At 46.3% G+C, this 23626-nt stretch overlaps 1 protein-coding gene, 1 long non-coding RNA gene and 4 other non-coding genes across 6 annotated transcripts; 1 reads left to right on the top strand and 5 right to left on the bottom strand.

Annotated features, from left to right (window-relative positions):
* Positions 1–8: 8 nt before the first annotated feature.
* Positions 9–7464, bottom strand: RPL23A (ribosomal protein L23a). Its single transcript, XM_044283797.1, has 5 exons — positions 7308–7464; positions 5119–5299; positions 2313–2489; positions 2063–2132; positions 9–79 (listed from the first exon to the last, which is right to left on the bottom strand). The coding sequence occupies exons 1-5, from the start codon at positions 7330–7332 to the stop codon at positions 65–67; spliced, it is 468 nt and encodes a 155-aa protein (XP_044139732.1). The 5' UTR covers positions 7333–7464; the 3' UTR covers positions 9–64.
* LOC122933520 lies at positions 225–289 on the bottom strand. Its single transcript, XR_006388473.1, has one exon. It is a non-coding gene; the product is annotated as a small nucleolar RNA SNORD42 (small nucleolar RNA).
* On the bottom strand, positions 2204–2271 carry LOC122933521. The gene has a single exon (XR_006388474.1). It is a non-coding gene; the product is annotated as a small nucleolar RNA SNORD42 (small nucleolar RNA).
* LOC122933526 lies at positions 4865–4936 on the bottom strand. The gene has a single exon (XR_006388479.1). It is a non-coding gene; the product is annotated as a small nucleolar RNA Z17 (small nucleolar RNA).
* LOC122933527 lies at positions 7008–7076 on the bottom strand. The gene has a single exon (XR_006388480.1). It is a non-coding gene; the product is annotated as a small nucleolar RNA Z17 (small nucleolar RNA).
* Positions 7434–22482, top strand: LOC122930416. The gene is made up of 5 exons (XR_006388127.1): positions 7434–7487; positions 20429–20491; positions 20601–21146; positions 21242–21285; positions 21445–22482. It is a non-coding gene; the product is annotated as an uncharacterized LOC122930416 (long non-coding RNA).
* The last annotated feature ends 1144 nt before the right edge of the window (positions 22483–23626 follow it).

Here is a 23626-nt window from a genome sequence, read left to right as displayed (position 1 = left end):
CAGAAAAACAAAATGTTTTTTTTTTTATTGGATTTATTACTGTACAGAACATCTGGCGTTGCGTTTAGATGATGCCAATCTGTAAAAAAAAAAATTAAAAATTAGAACACATTTCACACAATCTTGATCATAAAGGTGCCTGATCAATTCAATTCTGATGTGTACAAGAAAAGTTACATAGCAAAGATGGTGCCAACATTTACTTTCTTGTCACTGGGTCAATGGTGCATCAGTGGTTCCTTTGAACACATCAATGTATTCAGACAGGGTAAGTTTTCATCATATGCACCAAGTTAGCATTACTGGAGAATATCAGGTTTTGCCAAACATTTGTGAGAAATATATGTTAGCAATCCATTACTCATGGAAGAACTTGTAAGTAACATGTTACATGGTTCCAACAGCAATAGAGTGACCTTGTAATATGTATGGCTCTACTGGGTCCTTAAAGGGGTTTTCCAAGCTCCTGAAACTGATGACCTATCCACAGGTCAGGTCATTATTAGGGATAAGCGTTTCTATTATGTAGGCCAGAAAACAGTCCTGCATAACGAAAACCAGACAGATCTGTTATGCTTGGCCATGGACTTCTACAATGACTACTGAAAACAGAATGCCTCTTAAACTTCCATTTTATATTCTATTATAGCAGAATCCGAAACTGAATTCCTAAGGTTGCACCAGGTATAGAATTATTGATACTTTCATACTGGTATTGATTTGATTCCGGATTTGTCTTTTACCAATACTAGGCTGTGCTACTGCGCAGCCTAGTATCAGAATATGGTGCATGCTGCTCTCAGCGTGCTCCATGTTCTCCTCAGCAGCACAGGGGAGAAGGAGACAGTCTCGCTCTCCCCCTGTGCCACCAATGAGAGGGGCTGTGGCCACTGTGCCAATGAAGATACCCAACGTTTAATACAAATACAGGAGGCAGGTGCCAGCTATGTGATTCTGCACCCCCCCAGTATTAAAGTCACTGGTGGCAGTGGCCACAGGGTCCCCTCCTCCCCATTGGTGGCTGTTGTAGCTTCTGGTTGGAGCCACAGTAGTGTAATCACAGGGCTCTGATCGGTTACCATGGCAGCCAGGACACTACTGAAGCCCTGGCTGCCATGGTAATCTCCCTGCTCCTGTGTGCAGAAAGCACAGGGGTGTAAGATCCTATTCAACCTAATAGATCTCTATTAGGGTGACTATGACAAGGGATTAAAAGATCCCAGGGTCTAGCCCCTTAGGGGGCTAATTAAATAAAAAGTTTAAAAAAAAAAATTGTCACGTTGTCCCCCAAAAATAAATTAGATCGGACTGTTCGATTATGGGCGGGACATTCCATAAAATGCGGTATGCACACAGCTTTTTTGGAGTTTAATTTTTTTCACGTGGTATCACACTGTTAGGGTCTATTCACATGTCCGTGTGTGTTTTGCAGATCAACAAAACACTGATATCGGCGATGAGCAGGCCGCATTTTGCGGACCGCACACCACTGGCACTTAATAGAAAATGCCTAATCTTGCGGAACGAAATTGCAGACATGTGAATGGAGCCATATGGTGACAACCCTTATTCCTACACCAACTGAACGTCGAACCTGTAAGGTTCGGGTTTGCTCATCCCTAGTCATTAATATTCTAGCAGTGAAGATCTGACTTCCAAAACCCACACCAATCAGCTGTTCCCTACAGGCTCTAGCAGTATGAATGGAACAGGAAGCACAGCTCCCCTCAGTGTAGTGGTTATACTGGGTTACTGCAGCTCATCTATTGAAGTGAACAGGAGATAAGCTGAATTACGCTGGCACGGTCCCTACAACAAACAACTGATTGGTGTGGATTTCAGGTGTTGGACCCTCACTGATCAGGTATTAACATCGGCGCTACACAAGGCACCCTCCTCTCCCATACAAGTAGGTTGGAATTTCTCAGTGGGTATAACCATCAGGCGGTGGCATTGGAGGTACAGTATGGGTGCATAGAGTTTTATCAGTGTTCTGTGACAAAGCTGAAATACAACTGTGAATGAGGCCTAAACCAGCAGCACACATGAACAGGAAATTTACCTTGTTGGCAACATCAAGGGCATCGTAGTCTGGAGCAAGACGGACATATGCCTTCTTCTCACCATCAGGCCTGAAAAATGTTTAAAATTTTACATTAGAGATAGGCTAGTCATACACATACATGCTTTCACTTCTTTACTCATGCATCAGTGGTTCCTTTGGAAACATCAAGGTGACATCAGCCAGAATAAGATTTCCATCATGTGCATATTTACCAGCAGACTGCATGTTCATAGTTTTGCTCGCTCACCTGATGAGCGTGTTCACTTTGGACACATCAATGTCGTACAGTTTCTTCACGGCCTGCTTGATCTGGTGCTTGTTGGCTTTGACATCAACAATAAAAACTAGAGTGTTATTGTCTTCAATCTTCTTCATGGCAGACTCTGTGGTCAGAGGGAACTTAATGATGGCATAATGGTCAAGCCTAAAAGAGAAGAACATTGAGAACTATTCAATAACAAATTTATTCTCATGAGGAGCCCCTGGCCAAAGTAGGGCCGTATAATTGTGTATGCCAGGCAGATTTACTCTCAAACGCAGAAATAAAAACCCAGCACCTTGTCTTTCCCTCTTTGCCAGTTACATACAAATCCAAATTTTAACTTTGCAGAACTTTACTAATGGGTCAAAACCACCATGAGTGAACAGACCCTTGGAGGATCTAAGATCTCAAGTCAGCCAATTGCAGGCAGGGACAAGCCTTCCTAGCATCACGGGTGACCCTAGGGAGGCTAGTCCACGTCACCACCTGCCATTGGCTGCAGCGGCAACCCCTCCCCCGGATGTTTTCATCCACACACGGGGAGAAGCAGCAGCGGCGAGCCAGGTAAGTAGATTCAGTGTGAGGGGCCCGGGCATATGGGTGACATTTAATAGTCTTGGATAACCCCTTTAAGGCGGTATTAGACTGGCAGATAGTACCTCTATATGAACCAAGTATTAGACCATGTTGTGCTGGTAAACTGTGCTCTACCACCAGTTGTGATGTGGTTATATTCTGCAGTTTTACAGCTAAACATGAAGAGTGGTTTGCCTTAACCCCTTGATGACATGCCCCGTCCCAGGGGCTGAGTGGGCACCATAACCACCAGGTGCCTGCCGTTTCACACAGCAGACACTCCGGGCTAATCTCTGCAATCAGCTATAACACTGATCGCAAACATTTAATACCTCAGATGCCATGGGCAATTGTGGCCACGGCATCTGACACGGCTTTCTGCAGGAGCAGCACTTCCATGGCCCAAATGACTTCACCGCACAGAAATCAGGGAAGATGTTCGTTTGGGTTAATATCCTGGGTCTCTGAAAAGTTTCAGGCTATTACAGCTGTGGTTCTCATGGTGGCAGCGAATCTGTCATACTGCAATACTAAATCACTGCAGTGTAAGGGCAAAGCAATCTGAAGATCTAACATTCAATTCTGCTGGGGGGGCTTCAAGTAAAAAAAAAAAATAACTTAACTATAATAAATTAAAATTGCCCCCTTACCCCTTATTACATAGAAAAAAATAATTTGCACCTCTGAACTTTTAAAAATTAAATATATGTATCCTGTACTGTGAGTGGCATAACAGAAAGAAAAAAAAAAAAACGAACAAATCCACGGTTTGCAGTTCTCATCAATTCACCATCCCCCAAAATTTTGAAACGTGATCAAAATGTTAAACACTCCAAAAATTGTGCAAGTCAAAACTACAGATCACCCTGCAAAATAAGCCCCTCACACGGGGCAACACCCCATCAGTTCAGCTGTTTCAGTGGAGCTCTGGAACTGCACAGCTTCATCCATTGTGCAGTGGACAGAGCTGCAACACTGCTCCCATTCACTTCAATGGGAGTACCTGCTCTGGCAACTACTCTATGGATGGAGCTGTGAAGTTCTGGGCCGGAGCTGCTCAGCATGGGGGCAGAATGTCACCACCCCCTGACAATCTGATAGATAAATTCTATGGCACACCCAAGTCTGTTAATACCCAGAATTTCACCGAGGCAGCCCCCGTGACTTGAGCATCGGAGCAGTTCATGCTCCGATGCTTCCACCCAGCAGTGAGCCCAGTGACATCACCAGCACTGATGGGCCGGCTTCAGCGCTGCCTTAGCCTGCCATCACTGTGCTCACCGCTGGGCGGAGGCTTGTGTTATAGTAAATAAAAGCCCAGCGATCCAGCGCAGGGCAAGGGAGCACATCTGAGCATGGACTGCTCCAATGCTCAAGTCATGGGGGGCTGCCTGGGTATGTCCAGGTTCAGCTCCAAATCCCGGACAACCCCATTAATGATGCTTTTAATTTGTGGTAAGTATTCTACGCGGTCCTGTCCAGAACATGCCCCTCCACTCCTGGTCACAGATCCCTTGACAAAGGTCTTTTCTTGAACCGAAACGTTGGGACATTATATGGCCTGATAAAGATGTATATGTGGAATTTGTGGATGTGAATTAAATCTACAAAATAAACTGAAAATTTATATCACAACTTAAAAGAAACATTAGGTGTGCAATAGAATCTTTCAAATTGTTGGATTGACCCCTGTCCTCTATGAGCACCCATCTTGGTCACGGTGTGCAGATCTCAACCTCTCTAATCCGATATTGATGGCCTATCCTGAGGACAGGCCATCAATAGTAAAATCCTGGAATACCCCTGCAAGAACCACATTACACAACTGTTGTGATATGGGCCACATTACCGTTATGCAGAAAACCAGGTACCATAAATGACATTCAGTATCAACTTGAGAAATAGCAGCAATCCTCATGACCACCCATGTAAATACACGACTGGGCTTGTAAGACACTAGTGGCACATCAGCAGAAATAAGTGCAATCACAGACATTCAGGCTTTGATCGCTATAAGATACATCATTTGTGCCACTACTGCATTTAAAAGAGTCAATGTCCCATGCGGGAGACGTGTGAAAATAATGATATGCATGCAGTCCAGTAAACCCAGGGAGGATGAGGTGGTACTGGTTGCTGTGCCCCCATGTGTTACGTGAGGTGTCTGACACCAGATTGGACAACCCACTTGCATTCAGCTCATAAGACCACATACTTGTTCCTTGTAGGAGCACTCTTCCTGGGGTACTTGGGTTGCCTCCTAAGTCTCAGGGTCTTGGGCCTCCTGAATGTAGGGGAGGTCCTGATTTTCTTCTTCTTGTGACTGTGTACTCCTTTCAGTACAGCCTTCTTGGCCTTGAGAGCCTTCGACTTTGCTTCAGTCTTGGCAGGGACAGCTGATCAGTAAAAACAGATTCTGTCCGGTTAATGAAACCAATAAATAAGTTATAATATTTAAAGGGAATTTTTGGAATCTTGATACTAATGACCCATCCTCAGGATAGGTCACTATCTGATCGGTGGGGGTCCGACAACCAGGACCCCCGGCGCACTCTCGTAGTTCACCAACCACAGAACCATATATTGGCTGCGCTTGGTATAGCAGCTCAGCCCCATTCACTTCTATGAGGCTGAACACAATACCATGGACCTCTGCTATACAATGTACGGCGCTGTGCTTGGTAAGCTGTGAGAAGGCCGTGGCGCTCAGAGGCTATGGTGCCTTCTCAAACAGCTTATCAGCTGTTGGACCCCCCATCAGATACTGATGACCTATATCCTGAGGATAGGTCATCAGTATCAAAATCCAAGAAAATCCCTTTAACATGTAAAATGTCCTAGTCTAAATTAGAAGGTATGATACCGGTAACCCATGCACCGGCAGTACACTGGCAGCATGCTGCGTTATGAGCAGTCATACCTACAAGGATGCCCAGTAATAGTGAGCTATGCCCGACCAAACCTTTAGTTCTTCAAGAAAATAAGCCGGTAAGAAGCATCTGGCAGCATCTCTCATTCCCCAATAAGATCACATGCATCCTCAGCCAAACTGGGTGGGTATATGAGGGGTTGTGACACCAAGAGGGATACATATACACTACAAGTGCTACCTTTACTATACTCAGCGATTCACATGCTACTAGTGATAACTACACATAATAGGGATAGCCCAGGTGACATACATACACTACTGGTGCTAACCACCCTCTGTACGGCTGCTTTCACACTTGCATCATTTTCCGGTATTGAGATCCAGCAGAAGATGGACGTTTCTGTTTAGTCCTCATGCGCCCCGAAAGGAAAGAGATCCATTCAGGAGGCATCAGGACATCTTCCGTTCCAGCAGAATTGTGTTTTGTGACCAGACACGAAACCGCTGCACGCTGTGGTTTTGTGTCCAGTCAAACTGATCCAGCACTGAAAACGATGGTGACAGACTCTGTTTTTTTAGGAGCCTAAAAAAAAAGCCACCAATTCTCAATGGACGAAGTGACGGAGCCGTTTTGATGTCACACAACCACATCCTAACAGAACGGACGCATCCTGATGAGCAAAGTCATTTAATTCTGGTATTGACATCCTCTGCCGGATCTGAATACCGGAATTAATAAAGAGAGTGAGAAAGTAGCCAAAAAGAGGGACACAGCGAACTTGTGTTTTAAGTTCGGCATCATCGAAGACTCCGTTATGGATTCTGCCACCACGGACCACAGTGGAATTTAGAATCCATAACGCGATTCTTCAATACCCGAACTTAAAACACAAGTTCGCTCAACACTAATATATACACTACTAGTGAGGCCCTAATATACCCAGGGGATATACACCGACTAGTGATAGCTACACCACTGACATCCCAGTATACACTACTAGTGACACCCCACTATACATACCAGCAAGCTCCCAGTATACACATAAACTACTAGTGACACCCCACTATACATACCAGCAAGCTCCCAGTATACAGAGTATATACATACACCACTAGTGACACCCCACTATACTTATATGATATATGGTGACCCCCCAGTATAAACACGTCCTGCCAGTGATGTGGCCCCCAGGGAGTGGCAGGCCGGGCCCCGGGTACATGTGGCACAGGCCGGTACATCAGTACATAGAGCTGGAATCACAGTGCTCATACTTTGATCGCTATAAGACATCACATGTACCAGGCCTCGTCCCCGGGACTAGAGCTCAGGGGATCTGCTGGGCGCTCCCATGTGCAGCACATGCGCCAGGCCTCACCCGGGGGAAACCACGCAGAGGTCAGCCCTGGCCTCTATCCGGTTATATCTCCACACTACGGTCCCTGCCTGCGGCAGCCGCACTTCACTAGGCTCAGCAGCCGGGTACCAGCACGTCAGCCCCGCATAACATGCAGACAAGGCCCGCAGCTCTCACCTTCCTTCTTCGCCTTAGGAGCCATCTTGGGGAAAAGGAAAGGCGAGGGGTTTCACAGGCAATTTTAGCACGGGCTGGGAAGCTGAAACCTCGCGAGAGAACGTGTCACGTTGCTGCAGTGCATCACGGGATATGTAGTCTTCTTTAGCCACGATGGCCAGTGTCCAAACTCCTGCTGTGGTAAGGACCTTCTGACGTGACGTTCTCTTGGCACGTGACTCGGACGCAGGAGCAGCAGCAGCAGCTATGGCGGGCTCGGGCTCGGGCTCGGGCTCGGCTGCTGGTGTGGTGTTCGTGCTGTGTTCTGTCAGGCGCTAATCTGGTGTCTGGTTCAGAGTTTGAGTTGGTTGGTAGAAATGGCGTACGCATGCCTCCCAAGTGTCCCTCTTTTGAAGGGACAGTTCCTCTTTTTGACCCAAGTCCCTCTTTGATCCTAAATGTCCCTCTTTTTGACCTGTGGAATTAATGCCCAAATGTTATGTGCATTATTAAATTTACTAAAGTCTCCTTAAACTCTCTGGTTTCTACCTGTATATTAGACCAGAACTTCATTATTTGGTGCAATTTGGACCTTAAAGATTTTTTTTAATCTCAGACAATGGGGGCATATCGCTAGGACGGAGCCCTCCATTCATTTCTATGGGGCCGCCGAAAAAAGCTGTGCACTGGCTCGGCTATTGCCGTCTGCCCCATAGAAATGAATGGGAGCATGGGCTGCGCATGCGCGGCACGCTCCCATTCACTTCTATGGGAGAGGCGGGGATTAGCGATTGGTGGTGGACGGACCCCAGGAAATCTGAGGTCCTCCAGCCACAGTGCTCCCCGCTCCGTTCTCGATATAGGTGCGGGTCCCAGCAGTGGGACCCGCACCTATCAGACAATAGGGGCATATCTGCACCTATCAGACAATAGGGGCACCACTCCGGCCCAATCGCTAATCCCCGCCTCTCCCATAGAAGTGAATGGGAGCGTGCCGCACATGCGCAGCCCATGCTCCCATTCATTTCTATGGGGCAGACGGCAATAACCGAGCCAGTGCACAGCTTTTTTCGGCGGCCCCATAGAAATGAACGGAGGGCTCCGTCCTAGCGATATGCCCCCATTGTCTGAGATTAAAAAAAATCTTTAAGGTCCAAATTGCACCAAATAATGAAGTTCTGGTCTAATATACAGGTAGAAACCAGAGAGTTTAAGGAGACTTTAGTAAATTTATTAATGCACATAACATTTGGGCATTAATTCCACAGGTCAAAAAGAGGGACATTTAGGATCAAAGAGGGACTTGGGTCAAAAAGAGGAACTGTCCCTTCAAAAGAGGGACACTTGGGAGGCATGCGTACGCCATTTCTACCAACCAACTCAAACTCTGAACCAGACACAAGATTAGCGCCTGACAGAACACAGCACGAACACCACACCAGCCGAGCCCGCCACTTTGCTGCCTGGCTGCCACACTTCCTGTCCTCAGAAATACCAACCCTTATCTTGGGAGACTTCAACATCCCCATAAACCTCCCCATCTGCTTCCCAGCTTCTCTCCCCAACCTCCTCTCTTGGCCTTTCTCAACTCTCTAACTCTCAGACACACAAAGACGGTAACACACTTGACACTTTCCAATCCCTCCTCAGTCCTAAAGTTCAGGCACCCACCACAGACCTCTCTGCTGAAGACTTAGCCACCTACTTCACAGAGAAAATAGAACATATCTGTCATGAAATCAGCTCCCAGCCACTAAGTGCTATTCCCCCCCCCCCCCCCCCCCCCGCATCTCCTCTAGCTCACTGTCCACATTTGACCCAGTCACGGAAGAAGTCGTCTCCAGGCTCCTCTCTTCTTCTCATCCTACCACTTGCGCCTCTGATCCCATTCCCTCACACCTTCTCCAGTCTCTCTCTCTGGATGTCACCACTCACCTAACAAAATTCTTCAACCTCTCTCTCTCTTTTGGTATCTTCCCCTTCTCTTTCAAACACTCTGTTATTACTCCATTAATAAAAAAAAAAAAACATCTCTCGACCCATCCTGCACAACTAACTACAGACCAGTCTCCAATCTTCCCTTTATCTCTAAACTCCTAGAGCATCTGGTCTACTCTCGCCTTACCCGCTATCTTTCTGATCACTCCTCGATCCACTACAATCTGGTTTCCGCCCCCTGCATTCGACAGAAACTGCCCTCACCAAAGTGACAAATGACCTCCTGACCGCAAAATGCAACGGTAACTACTCTCTGCTCATTCTCCTTGACCTCTCTGCAGCTTTTGACACTGTAGACCACTATCTCCTGCTCGCTATGCTCCAATCCATCGGCCTAAAGGACACCGCCCTTTCCTGGTGTTGTTCGTATCTCTCTGGTCGCTCTTTCAGTGTATCATTTTCTGGCTCCACTTCCTTACCTCTCCCTGTTGGAGTTCCTCAGGGTTCAGTCCTAGGACCTCTCCCTGTACATAGCACCAATTGGACAGACCATCAGCCGATTTGGTTTCCAGTATCATCTCTATGCTGAAGACACACAACTATACACTTCATCCCCTGACATCACACCTGCTGTATTAAAGAACACCAGCGACTGTCTCTCTGCCGTCTCTAACATTATGTCCTCTCTCTATCTGAAACGTAATCTTTCAGAAACGGAACTTCCTGTGTTCTCTCCATCTACTAACCTACCGTATTTTTCGCCGTATAAGACGCACTTTTTCTTCCCCCAAAATGGGGGAGAAATGCCCCTGCGTCTTATACGGCGAATGCAGTCAGTTTTACATCGCTGGATGCGATGTAAAGCGAGCGGGGACTCGGGGAGGGACTGGGAGGAGGAGCTGGGGCCGGCAATAGCGGCGGGGCGGTGCAGTCACTGTACTAAAGGCCCGCCCCGCCGCTCCGGTGTACTAATAAAATGTCATATTCAATTAATGGTTACTAAATATGCCCCTTTATGCCTAATGGTACCTTAAATCCTAAGCGCATCCGTACAATGCAGGCCGGGCGGGCGGCAGCGTAACTCCCTGATGTCACGTGCCTGCACCGCCTACTTTATGAATGAAGCAGGCGGCGCAGGCAAGTGACGTCAGTGAGTGACGCGCCGCGCCGGCTGCCCGGCCTGCCGGCATTGTACTGAAGCGCTTAGGATTTAAGGTACTTTTAGGAATAAAGAGGCATATTTAATAACTATTAACTGAATAAGACATATTATATTAGTATACTGGAGCGGCGGGGGATCTGTGGATGGCACAGTTATGGGCTGGGAGGGTCTGTGGATGACACATGTCTCACAGTGCCATCCACAGATCCCCCCCCCTGTAACAGTGCCAGCCACAGATCCCCCCATAACAGTGTCTGTCATCCACAGTTCCCTCATAACAGTGTCCGTCATCCACAGTTCCCCCCATAACAGTGTCCGTCATCCACAGATCCCCCCCCATAAGTGTCCGTCATCTACAGATCCCCCCATAACAGTGTCAGTCATCCACAGATCCCCCCCATAACAGTGTCCGTCATCCACAGATCCCCCCATAACAGTGTCCGTCATCCACAGATCCCCCCATAACAGTGTCCGTCATCCACAGATCCCCCCATAACAGTGTCCGTCATCCACAGATCCCCCCATAACAGTGTCCGTCATCCACAGATCCCCAGTAATAGTGCCATCCACAGACCACCTAGTTCCAAACCCACAGCACACCTTTTGGTTAAAAATATTTTTTTTCTTATTTTCCTCCCCAAAAACCTAGGTGCGTCTTATACGCCGGTGCGTCTTATACGGCGAAAAATACGGTATCTAAACCTGGGCAGCACGCCCGCTGTCTCGGAGTGACTTTTGACACTGATCTTTCTTTCACCCCTTATATTCAATCTCTCTCCTGCTCATGCCCCCTGCACCTCAAAAACATCTCTAGTATCTGCCCCTTTCTCACTATGGAAACAACAAAAACTCTCATTGTTGCCCTGATCCACTCCCGCCTTGATTAATGCAACTCATTATCAATTGGCCTCACCAGACTCTCCCCTTTCCAATCTATTCCTAATGCAGCAGCCAGGGTCACCTATCTGTCCAACCGCTACTCTGATGCCCTGTGTCAGTCATTGCACTGGCTACCCATACACTATAGAATCCAATTCAAACTGCTCGTCGTCACCCACAAAGCCCTCCACAGTGCTGTACCACCCTACATCTCTTCCCTCATCTCTGTCTACCACCCTACCCGTGCTCTCCGTTCAGCCAATGACTTATGACTGACTTCCACAAAAATCCGAACCGCTCTCTCCCGGCTCCAAGATTTCTCCCGAGCTGCACCGGTTCTCTGGAATGCCCTACCCCAAGAAATCAGGCTTAATCACAACATGCACAGTTTTAAGCGTTTGCTAAAAACACATCTTTTCAGGGTGGCCTATCACCTCCCATAATCTAACCTCCCATAGCCCATTTATCCCTGAAGCTGAGCCACCCAGTGCACCCAGAAGCACTTCGTATATTGGCTGCTGACCGGCTCATGTGGCTTTATATCTGCTCCCCTATTCTCCCAAGATGGCTGGACTATCGTACATAACAAGCACTTCTACCTTTTGTGTCACGCCTATCCCCTCATAGTTTGTATGCTGTTGCGAGCAGGGCCCTCATTCCTCTTGTTGTAGTAATCAACTTGTCTGTTGCTATGTTATTTAGGACTGTTTGTACATGAACCCCTGAATTGTAAGGCGTTGCGGAAAATGTTGGTGCTATATAAATAAGGATTATTATTATTGCTGTTCAGCCCCATTCATTTAAATCGGGCTGAGCTGCAAATAGGCCATGTGACCAATGTACGGTGACCTAGTAAATGACCTAGTAAGAGTTGCAACAGCTGATCGGCGGGGGTCCTGGATGTCAGACACCCCTCCTCTCCCCCCAATCTGATTGATAATCTATCCAGAGTATAGGTCATCAATATAAATTGAGTATAAGGCTAGGTCTACACAACGACATTTGTCGCGCGACATTTTGTTGCACTAATGTCGCGCGACAATTTTTATAATGGCAGTCTATGGTGTCGCACTGCAACATGCGACTGCGACACAACAGTCGCAGAAAATCCATTCGAGATTCGACACCATAGACTGCCATTATAAAAATTGACGTGCGACATTGGTGCAACAAAATGTCGCACGTCAAATGTTGCGCCCTATCTCGCGTGACAAATGTCGTTGTGTAGACCTAGCCTAAAACCTCAGTATGTAACCGATGAAAAAGATCCTTCTGGGGTATGGGAAGTAGTCATTTCTATGTGATTTGTCTAGAGTCCATCACTGAAAAGGACCTTACCAATATAAAACCTTCTTGGTATTTAAGAAATGGAAAAGGCCCATCTGAGTTATGGAAAATGGTCAGCTAGATCCCATCACCAATTCGCACCTCCATTATGTCTATGTTGTGCTTTCCTTTAACGATGACGGTGAAATCACAGGTTACCTTGAATGTCCTGCAATATGAATGTATACTTAGGTGGGAAAAAGTCACAATAAACTCTTGGCAAATGGGAATTTTGATTTTATTCCGTACATGGTGCAACTTTTTATTCATCAAAATATACATGAGATTTGGCAGTAACAAACAGCATAAAAATCCAATTTTCTACTTTTTATTGCTCAAAACTAAATGTAACTGACCCCAGGACACAAAAGGTTTAGCAACTTAGATAACTAGCAAGTCCTTATAGGCGATGGGCTAATACCATTATAGTTCAGGACCTGATGAACAGATAACTAAAAATGGTCCCTACACATGATGGGAAACAGACAGCTTTCTTTAGAATGGTCTATTTCCCATCACTAGTAAGGGCCAGGCCCAGTGCAGTTTCTAGGTAAAATTTCTCTCAGGGCGAGTGTCAAAAAAACTCCCCCCCTCACAACTGCTCGATGAAATAAGTGTCTCCCCATTGTAAAAAATGTGGAACCACATTGCACAGACGGTCACAGTGACGCACTGTCCCACAGACTCAGGCTCGCACTCACAGCAGGCTTCATTCTCAGCACTGCTCCGGGCGGGCAGTAGCAGGCAGTGCGGCGCGTGACGTACAGTGAGTGAGCGCCGCCGCCCGCAGAGCCTGCCTGTGGGGGGACATTATTTTTAATAAGGATCACTATGGACATTATTTAGAATGGAGGCTGCTGTGGATGTCATTATAACTGTATAATGTCTGATAGGCCTAGTCCTGAGTTATATTACCCTGCCCTGTATAATAATGTACCCTGATACCCCTTAGTTATATAACTAAGGGGTATCAGGGATGGGTACATTATTATACAGGGCATGGGCAGGGTAATATAACTCAGCTCAGGACTAGGCCTATCATTCATTATACAGTTATAATTACACCCACAGCAGCCTCCATTCTAAATAATGTCCATAGTGATCCTTACTAAACTTAATGTCCCCCACAGTGACAGTGGCCCCCATTTTCATGTCTCCCACAGTGGCCCCCGCCCCCCATTGTAATTAATGCCCCCCCCCTCCCCCCCCCATCACTCGCCTCACAGCAGGCATCAGCACTGCTCAGGGGCTCAGGGCGGGCGGTAACAGGCAGGCAGTGCGGCGCTCACTCACTCACTGTATGTTACGCGCCTGCGCCGCCTAGTGGGAGGAGCAGGCTCGTGACGTCAGTAAGTGCCGCCCGCACTGTCTGAAGAGTGAGAGGACTCGGCGCGGCCCCGGGCGGCCGCCCGCCCCTAGAAACGGCCCTGGCCAGGCCCTTCTGAAGGGTGGAATTTAGCCAAATCACTGTGAACTGGCTAAATACTACCTCTGTCCAGACCTGACCACTAGGGGGCCGAAAGATCCTTCCCAGTGATGCAAAATAGCTGCTGTAGGAGTTGGCTATTTCCTATCACTGGTAAGGACAGTGGTCTGTACAACTACCAAGGAGTCATGGTGGCGTGATCTTGAAATGTGACAAATCAGTATTGCTAAGAAGTGAGCTAGTATCCAAACACCGGTCCGCGGCCCAGGATCGGGCCCTAGATGATTTTTTGCCGGGCCGCGGTAATACAGACAAGGAGAAATGCAGAATCCGGCAATCTCCATATCAGTATGAGAATCCCTCAGGTAGCTGCTCCCAGCCATTCCCAGTGCTTCTTTCATGTACACCTGATGTGAGAGCAGCTATAACAGGCCCACTGATTGGTTAGTGGTTAGACAAATGCTGATTGGCTGGCTATAAATGGATTGGGGGCGGGGCTTAGCGCAGACCCTGTGTGCTGTGCGGTCCCTAGCTGCTGTCATGGGGTTGTCACTAGGTAGGTGATGCTTTGTGTTTGCATCATACAATAAGTTAGTTAAAGAAGCAACCGATGGCCTTAAGTGCACAACAAAGCCCAGCAAGCCCTCAGCTATTTATGCCATGCAGACATTGAATAGATATTGTATGAAGGGGGGATTGTTGCCCATGCAGTATAATGTCACCATTTGGCCCACCCCATGCAATATAATGTCACCTTGTGGCCCCATACAGTATAATGTCACCTTGGTCCCAGCCGCCTCATACATAGTGTTATATATTTTATTATGCACCTTGTGTTTTGTTATGCGCGTGAATCAGTCAGTACCGACAAGATCCCCTCAGCATCCACCCCCTCCCCCCGGTCCCCATTGTCTTGCATGAAACCGGTCCTTGGTGCAAAAAAGGTTGGGGACCACTGAGCTAGACTACAGCAAAATGGACGCTTTTACACCGACAGGAAGTGATTAGTTACACGTGGTCCATACTCTGTGGTAACATCACGAGTTTGATGGGGAAGAAATGTCACTGCTGAGTCATATATCCCTACTGTATATGGCTACTAGAGGGTCACCTATATCTGGGGTTGTTAGATACCAGCTGCATGGGCGTTGTGTGTGTCTTTTTGGCTTTTATAACATGCAAAAATAAAGAGGGTCATTTATCAAAGTGGTGTAAACCAATCAGATTCCACCTTTCATTTTCCAATAGAGCTGTCCAAAAGAAAGGTGGAATCTGATTGGTTGCTATGGGCAACTAAGACAGGTCTACTTTACACCACTTTGATAAATGACCCCTAAAGTCTTTTATTGGATGCTGGACTTTCTGTTTAAAGCCATTGTGAATGAGCTCTCATGTAGAAGCAAATTATCACAAAGCCAGGGAAAATACACCCCCTCCACCTATTTCACTGCTGCCCCCATACCCTGCAGCCCTATGCAGGAGCCCAGTTTGCCCTGGTTTGTCATATTGGTTTGTTGTGCAAAACTATTTGAAAACGATCATACAGTATATGGCATCAGTGAGAGAAAATGGGCCAGATTTATCATGATTTTGACAGCTCACTCCACTTTCACATATGGCTAAAGTCAGTTTTAGCCAAGTCAGATTTATGATCAGCCCTTTAAAGGGATTCTGTCACCTCCCCTAAGCCAAAAAACGATTTAAAAGCAGCCATGCAGCACAGCTTACCTGGATTAAGCTGTGCTCTTTTATCTTGAAATCCGTCCAGCAGTTACTGCAAAAAACGACTTTGATCGATAAGTAAATGTGTCCTGAAGGTGCCCAGAGGGGCGTTTTTTTCTTCTTAGTGAGCCCAGTACCGCCCCTCTTTCAGTGGCCAGCCCGCCTTCCTTGCACTGTCTAACCGCCCCCAGCCTGCCACAGCCTCTCCTCCCTCTCCTCCCCCTCCCTCACGCCGAACGAAGTCTTGCACAGGCGCAGTACCCACTGAGGGCTGCGCCTGTGCGATCATCAGGAGACTGAGGGCGGCAGCTTCATCTTCGTCACTGGGCATGCGCCGAGCCCAGTGACGTCCGATGTTATCTCTTTCCCTCAGTCAGCCTGGTAGGAAGCGCAGAGGATTGCCGATCGGCTGCTGCACCCTGCGCTTTCTCCAGTCTGCCTGCCACAGTGAAGACGGCCAGCGATTTCTTTCCCCACCCTCCCTTCAGGAAAGAAATAAGTATTTGTTTTTGCTCAGTGAAAATGTATAAATTCAGTAAAGCTTTACTTAATATAATAATACCTAATTCGCCCCAACAAATACTTATTTCTTTCCTGAAGGGAGGGTGGGGAAAGAAATCGCTGGCCGTCTTCACTGTGGCAGGCAGACTGGAGAAAGCGCAGGGTGCAGCAGCCGATCGGCAATCCTCTGCGCTTCCTACCAGGCTGACTGAGGGAAAGAGCTAACATCGGACGTCACTGGGCTCGGCGCATGCCCAGTGACGAAGATGAAGCTGCCGCCCTCAGTCTCCTGATGATCGCACAGGCGCAGCCCTCAGTGGGTACTGCGCCTGTGCGAGACTTCGTTCGGCGTGAGGGAGGGGGAGGAGAGGGAGGAGAGGCTGTGGCAGGCTGGGGGCGGTTAGACAGTGCAAGGAAGGCGGGCTGGGCACTGTAAGAGGGGCGGTACTGGGCTCTCTAAGAAGAACAAAACGCCCCTCTGGGCACCTTCAGGACACATTTACTTATCGATCAAAGTCGTTTTTTGCAGTAACTGCTGGACGGATTTCAAGATAAAAGAGCACAGCCTAATCCAGGTAAGCTGTGCTGCATGGCTGCTTTAAAATCGTTTTTTGGCTGAGGGGAGGTGACAGAATCCCTTTAAGACTGTAATAAATGTGGTTTGACGGTAGCAGTTTATCCGTCAGTAAGCAGCTTTACAAAAGTCGCACATCTTTACGAAAAAGTCGCACGTCTTTACGAAAAAGTCGCATGTTCTATTAAAAAGTCTCATAAGATAAGCATGGTCCTCACTGGAGTAAAATTGCGCAATTGTTTGCAACTTTTTTGCGACTTTTTAAATAGTCTCAATAGTAAATCTGTCTAGAGATTAATTTACATAAGAAAACACGCCCACTTTCAGAAAACTGGCGAGCATAGTGCAGAGAAGAAAAAAGTCGCAAATTTTTGCGCAGTTTTAGTGATTGCGCAAAAATTTGCGACTTTTTCACTCCGTTATTCTGACTTGAGCTAATGATAAATCTGGCCCAATGTCTTTATGGAGAGAAGGAAATGTATTCCATCTGTCAGAAATGCATTAGATATTCCTCTAGTGATAGTCGTTATCATTATTACTGTAGCTTGTAATGGGTATTACTAGGGTAGCGGTCTGCATGTGAAACAGCAGGCACACGGTAGCTATAGCGCTCGCTCCACTTTGGAGCAGGCGCCATCTTTAAAGATCCGTCGTCCACCATACTATTACTGTGGATGTCGGGAAGGGGGTTAAAGAAAGTGTGTAACCATGATGAATTGAGTGATAAACCAGGCACAATGCCATTTAGGCCTCACTCAGCTGAATATAAAGATACCCTTCACGTAGGGTATGACTACACGATGTGCTTATGTCGTGGTTGCTCCGTGGCCGCTCTGCAGTGGAGTTCCACATACCTGTATGCGCCACAGTGGGGTCTAATTACACTAATCAGGTCCGCACTGTTTAGTTGGTCTACATTGATAATGGATGTGCTGTTTTAGAGCCCGCTGTGGCCGCACAACCATATGTGTCTATCCTAGACTGAGTTAACACCTGTATCGGAGTCTCTGTTGCTGATTCTGCCAAAAATATTAGAGAAAATACCGTCACATACTGCACTGTTTGTGATCATAGGTTTTCTAATGGAAACTAGATCCCATTACAGCCAATGGGCTCCTTCAGGTGGCACTGGTTTCCATCAATTGTTCTGCTCCTATAATGGAGAACAACAGAAATAAAAATGTAAATTTACCCCTCATATCTGTATTATCTCACCTATTAGCAGCGGGTTCAATTAATTATATCTCCCCTCCCCCACTGACTACAATTTCCATACGACTACTCTTAGGCCCCTTTCACACGGGTGAGTATTCCGCACGGGTGCGATCCGTGAGGTGAACGCATTCCACTTGCACTGAATCTGGACCCATTCATTTCTATGGGGCTATGCACATGAGCGGTGATTTTCACGCATCACTTGTGCGTTTTTCACGTAACGCAGGCCCCATAGAAATGAATGGGGTTGCGTGAAAATCGCAAGCATCCGCAAGCAAGTGCGGATGCAGTGCGATTTTCACGCACGGTTGCTAGGTGACGATCGGGATGGGGACCCGATCATTATTATTTTCCCTTATAACATGGTTATAAGGGAAAATAACATTCTGAATACAGAATGCATAGTACAATAGGGGTTAAAAAAATAATAATTATAATTTAACTTACCTTAATCCACTTGTTTGCGCAGCCGGTATCTCTTCTGTCTTCATCTGTGAGCAATAGGACCTTTGATGAACGCAGTGACGTCATCAAAGGTCCTATTGCTCACAGATGAAGACAGAAGAGATGCCGGCTGCACGAACAAGTAGATTAAGGTGAGTTAAATTTTTTTAAATTTTTCTTTAACCCCTCCAGCCCTATTGTACTATGCATTCTGTATTCAGAATGCTTTTATTTTCCCTTATAACCATGTTATAAGGTGAAATAATACAATCTACACAACCTTGAACCCAAACCTGAACTTCTGTGAAGAAGTTAGGGTCTGGGTACCACAGTAGTTTTTTTATTCACGCGCGTGCAAAACACATTGCTGAACATTGGAACGCAATCGCAGTCAAAACTGACTGCAATTTGGTACCTACTCGCGCGGGTTTGCCGCAATGCACCGGGACGCATCCGGACCTAATCCGGACACGCTCGTCTGCAAGGGGCCTTAGGGTACTTTCACACTTGCGTTGTTGGATCTGGAAATCTGTATGCAAACAGATACCATTTGTAGATGGATCCGGATGCAGATCCGTCTCACAAATGCATTGCAATACCGGATCCGTCTTTCCGGTTGTCATCCCGAAAAAACGGATCCGGTATTTGTCTTTTTCACATTTTTAAAGGGCTGCGCATGCGCAGACCGCAAAACCGGATCCGTTTTTTCAGAACACTTGGGGCCAGATCCAGCACTAATCCTATTACATTCAGGGAATGCAGGTTCCAAAGAGGTATTATATAGTTTGGGTTTGGCATGCATGAGGAGCCTGCATCCCCAGAATATAATGGAGGCCATTTTGGCACCATAAGAGGCATAATATAACGTGGTCTCGGCATGCATGTGGAACCTGCATTCCCTGAATGTAATGGAGGCCAGTATGGCACCAGGTAATGTGTTATTTAGTGTTCGGTTCCCGTCTTACTGAGATCACCTTGAGGTTTGGCAGACGGGCCCAAATAATTTTGTACTAAATGATTTGCCAAGCATCTAAAATTTATTAGCGTAGCATTTGCACCAGAATACTTTCTATTATTTTGGCATTATTGTACTTTATTTGGTTTGCAGAGTGCTGTTGCATTGTATAATTTTTTTTGCCTTTGTGCTTTCAGCCATGGCAACGAGCACCTGCGCACTGGATGTGCTGACTAATCCCCAAATTTTCTTTACGTCCTAGAGAACTGAGACCTGGTCTAAAACCTTCTCGGACACCTGATGTTCCTATGTGTCACATTTTGTGATTGTAAATGCGACGGTGCTGATTCCTTTAGCAGACATAAATACACATACACTCAGCTTTATATATTAGATTCTCTGAGGTTGGAGGTCAGAAGGCTGCAGTTAGGTACCTTCTTTGAAGTCAGTCCACATGACTATTATGGGGACCAGAAGGAGGATGGGGACCGGGACCCTAACTCTTTCTTCTTTTCCCAACATGCAAAACACTGCATTTTCATGTAGCAGCCACTAGGGGGAGTTAAGTGCAAAGCGATATTTGCAGCTTGCACTGCAGTCATTGGTAACTGTATAAAGGCCCATGCACTAAGCTCCACCTAGTGGTGGCTTCAGGCTTACAGCTTTATAATACACTGTATGAAGAAAACAGCAGACATGGAGCTGTATGGGGAGGTTTATCAATGTATTTATGCCAACCTTTTTTACTCCAATTTTTAGTTTTAATTAAAAGTTCTTCTGCTTTGCTTTTCTTGTTGCCTTGCAGAGGTTTTTTGCATGTCTACTGGGAAACTGGGTGGTACCCATTTCTAAGTTTTGCTTTAGGGCCCTATGAGATTTATGTGCGCCCCTGCAGACCACCATACACAGCGCCTCTACCCAAAATCTATCATAACATAGTATTACAGAAGTGAAAAAGTCTGATTTGATGACATTGACTAATCGCTGTTCTCCCCCTCAGATTCTACACAGCAGAGATGGTATGTGGCCTCCAGTTCCTCCATGGACACAACATCGTCCACCGGTGAGCAGATCTTTCCCCCTTCTATCTCTTTTATAAGCTAGAAATCATACACCCAGCTATTCTCCCTGGTCCTTCAGATTTGTCATTCTCTTGTATTATTTCATTGCAGAGATCTAAAGCCGCTCAATTTCTTGTTGGATGCAGATGGCCACATCCGTATCATCGACCTCGGGCTGGCCCAGGATGGTGTCACTGCCTCCAATAAGATCCGTTGAGTGACAGGAACCTTCCATTACATGGCCCCTGAGATACTTCTTAGAAAAAGATAAGGCACAGCAGTTGACTGGTGGAGCCTGGGGATTGTGGTGTCCAGGATGGCATCAGGACTCCACCCATTTTACCATGGCCCCTTCCGGAAAATGGCTCGCATAGCCATTACCACCAAAGAGCCAGATATTCCAACTTGGCTTGATGATGGCGTGCAACATCTCACCAGATAACTGCTGTGCAAGAATCATAAGAAGCGCCTGGGTGTGCGAGGAAATATCAGACAGCATCCATTGTTTTCCACCATCGGCTGGCAGGAACTGAAGGAGAGGAGGGCACGGCCACCATTTCAGCCAGTTCTGGAGAAACAACATCTGCATTGGCCAAAGGATAAAAAAGCCCTTCACCCCGTGGCCCAATTTAGCTATATGTCACCAAGCTGGGCCCGGTAAGTTCCTCCTCCTTTGGGGATGACTCATCCAGTATGGTCATCATCACTGGCTTTCTGTCTGTGCCAATTACTATGTCTCTGCTTCTTCTTAGGTGGATGAGAAGATCTGGGCTGTGAAGGAATCCACGACCATCTGGTGAGCGACTACTATTCACACATAACTCCCATTATTATATCAGGACATTATATCTGATGTTACAAAGCTGGATGCTTCATTATAAAGACCATTCCTCTAAGATAACAGAAGCTTCAGTAGACAGATGTACTTGAGATATCTTCCTCTTATGTCTTGCAGAAACAGCTTGTGCCGAATGCCCAGAACTCTATGCCTCCCGAGTCCTGACCCATGCCTCATATCTCTGCTGATGATGTCTCCTTGGCTGCCCTAGAACATCATCTCTCTCCATAACACTATCATGCCTCTCCATTGTCATCTTGCTGCAGCCCCAGGCCCTTGAGCTGGCATCCTCCAATCCCAGGCTGTCATCTGACACCGCTACAGCCTTAAAATCCTCTATGACCCCAGGAGCGGCCCGTGCTTTGTTTCCATCTGGTGAGTTCAGGGACAAGAGCCGCATGTTGTAGTCCTGGGGCTGCTGAGCGGCTATTATCCCTGAACTCCCCTCAGCACAGGCCGGGTAAGTACTACACACACCACACACATATCACTGACACTACATGCTAGGTATAGGAACACTACATGCTAGGTATAGGCACTCTACATGCAGGGTATAGGCACACTACATGCTAGGTATAGGCACATTACATGCTAGGTATAGGCACATTACATGCTAGGTATAGGCACATTACATGCTAGGTATAGGCACATTACATGCTAGGTATAGACACATTACATGCTAGGTATAGGCACACTACATGCTAGGTATAGGCACATTACATGCTAGGTATAGGCACACTACACACTACATGCTAGGTATAGACACCAACACATAGTAAACACATAGTTATTGGCTTTGCTCCTGGGATTTATTCTGATCGCCATATTTGGGGTCGGGAAGGAATTTCCCATATAAATCTATAATATATAAAAAAAAAACACAAAACCTTAATATGAGATTAGAAGTCCATAAAAATTAGTATAATTTATACCCATCTCACACAGGTCCAGTATCAGCCTTTGGTCCTGGGATTTATTCTGATTGCCAGATTTGGGGTCAGGAAGGAATTTTGCCCCCTGTTATGAGGACAGTTTTTTTTGCCTTCCTCAGGATCAACACGGCCCATAAATAGGTTTTAATAAGAGATAAATAATTTACATATACACATATAAAATTCTAAAATCAATTCCCCTTTATATGTAAATAAAATTAGACCTTTACCCCCTATATCTGTGTGCTTGTCTTTATTGTAATTGGACGTCCCTGTAGTAAATGCCGTACAGGCCTCAATGTCTTATTTTGGTTTATAAAAAAGTATACTGATTTCATGTGTTTTTTCATTTTTTTGTTATTTTCATGCATTTTTTTAATTCCTATAGAGAAACCTGACAAAACACATGAAAATACCACATTCAGTGCATGCTGCATTTTGAAAAAAATACCGCTAACCCAAAAATTTGTAAGAATGTCACAAATGCTTGTACTGCATGTTCTAAAAAATGCAGAAAAAAAAAACAGGAAAACTTGCTAGCAGAAAACGCTAGCTCATGATGGTGTCAGATGCTCCACAATTATTAAGCTAGGAGCTGACGTAGGTTTCAAGTATTACTTGAGGCAGAAAACTGCAAAGGTAAAAGGAAGAGCTCATGTGTGCCCCATGTGCGTGCTGCGGACCCCACGGGTACCGGCCAAGTGCACACCATTTGCAGATGCAGAACCATTGAATTAAATGGGTCCGCGATCTGCAAGATACATTCTGCACCTCCAAAAAATATAAAATGTTATATTTTTTTGTGGTGAGGAAGTGGTTCTTAGTCCTTCCGTGGGCTTCCGATCCGTGCCTCCGCTCCGCAAAATATAGAAGTCCTATCTTCAGTTTTATGTTGCAGATTGTGGATCCATTCAAGTCAATAGGTCCTCATCTGCACCACGGAGTGCACACAGCCTGTGTCTGTTTATTGTGGACCAGTCGTTTACGTACCGCAATACGAGCCCTGAACGCTTATGCTCGTGTGCATAAGCCCTAAATGTGTTGGACAGCTTATGTCACGGCTTCCTACCCAATCCCCACCCACTTTTAACAAAAATGGAGAGTGTAGTGGAGAAGGGTAAAACTTACGGTATATTTACACGTGGCAGATCTGTTGTGTATTTTCCACATCATAATTGTGTGCGCAAAATTCATAGCGTATTACAGCATTAGCAAAGTGGATGAGATTTTAGCAAATGTCATCACCTGCCAAAGAAAACGTCTGAAGTGTAAATTCACCAGCAGTGTCCATTGTAAGGGTGCGGCCACACGGAGTGGATTCTGCATTGCAAAGGGTCAAATCCACAGTGGAAAAACCACAGAAAAAG

The sequence above is a fragment of the Bufo gargarizans genome, chromosome 3, assembly GCF_014858855.1.
Source record: "Bufo gargarizans isolate SCDJY-AF-19 chromosome 3, ASM1485885v1, whole genome shotgun sequence".
Taxonomy (NCBI): Eukaryota; Metazoa; Chordata; class Amphibia; order Anura; family Bufonidae; genus Bufo; species Bufo gargarizans.
This window is presented reverse-complemented; position numbering and strand designations above follow the sequence as displayed.

What these genes read in the sequence shown, in the direction of transcription:
- RPL23A (XM_044283797.1), bottom strand. Translation starts at nt 7,332, where the DNA reads ATGGCTCCTAAGGCGAAGAAGGAAG. An exon ending in TCCTAAGGCGAAGAAGGAAG is followed by an intron (nt 5,300 to 7,307) that starts GTGAGAGCTGCG and finishes TTTACTGATCAG; the next exon opens with CTGTCCCTGCCAAGACTGAA. An exon ending in AAAGTGAACACGCTCATCAG is followed by an intron (nt 2,133 to 2,312) that starts GTGAGCGAGCAA and finishes AACATTTTTCAG; the next exon opens with GCCTGATGGTGAGAAGAAGG.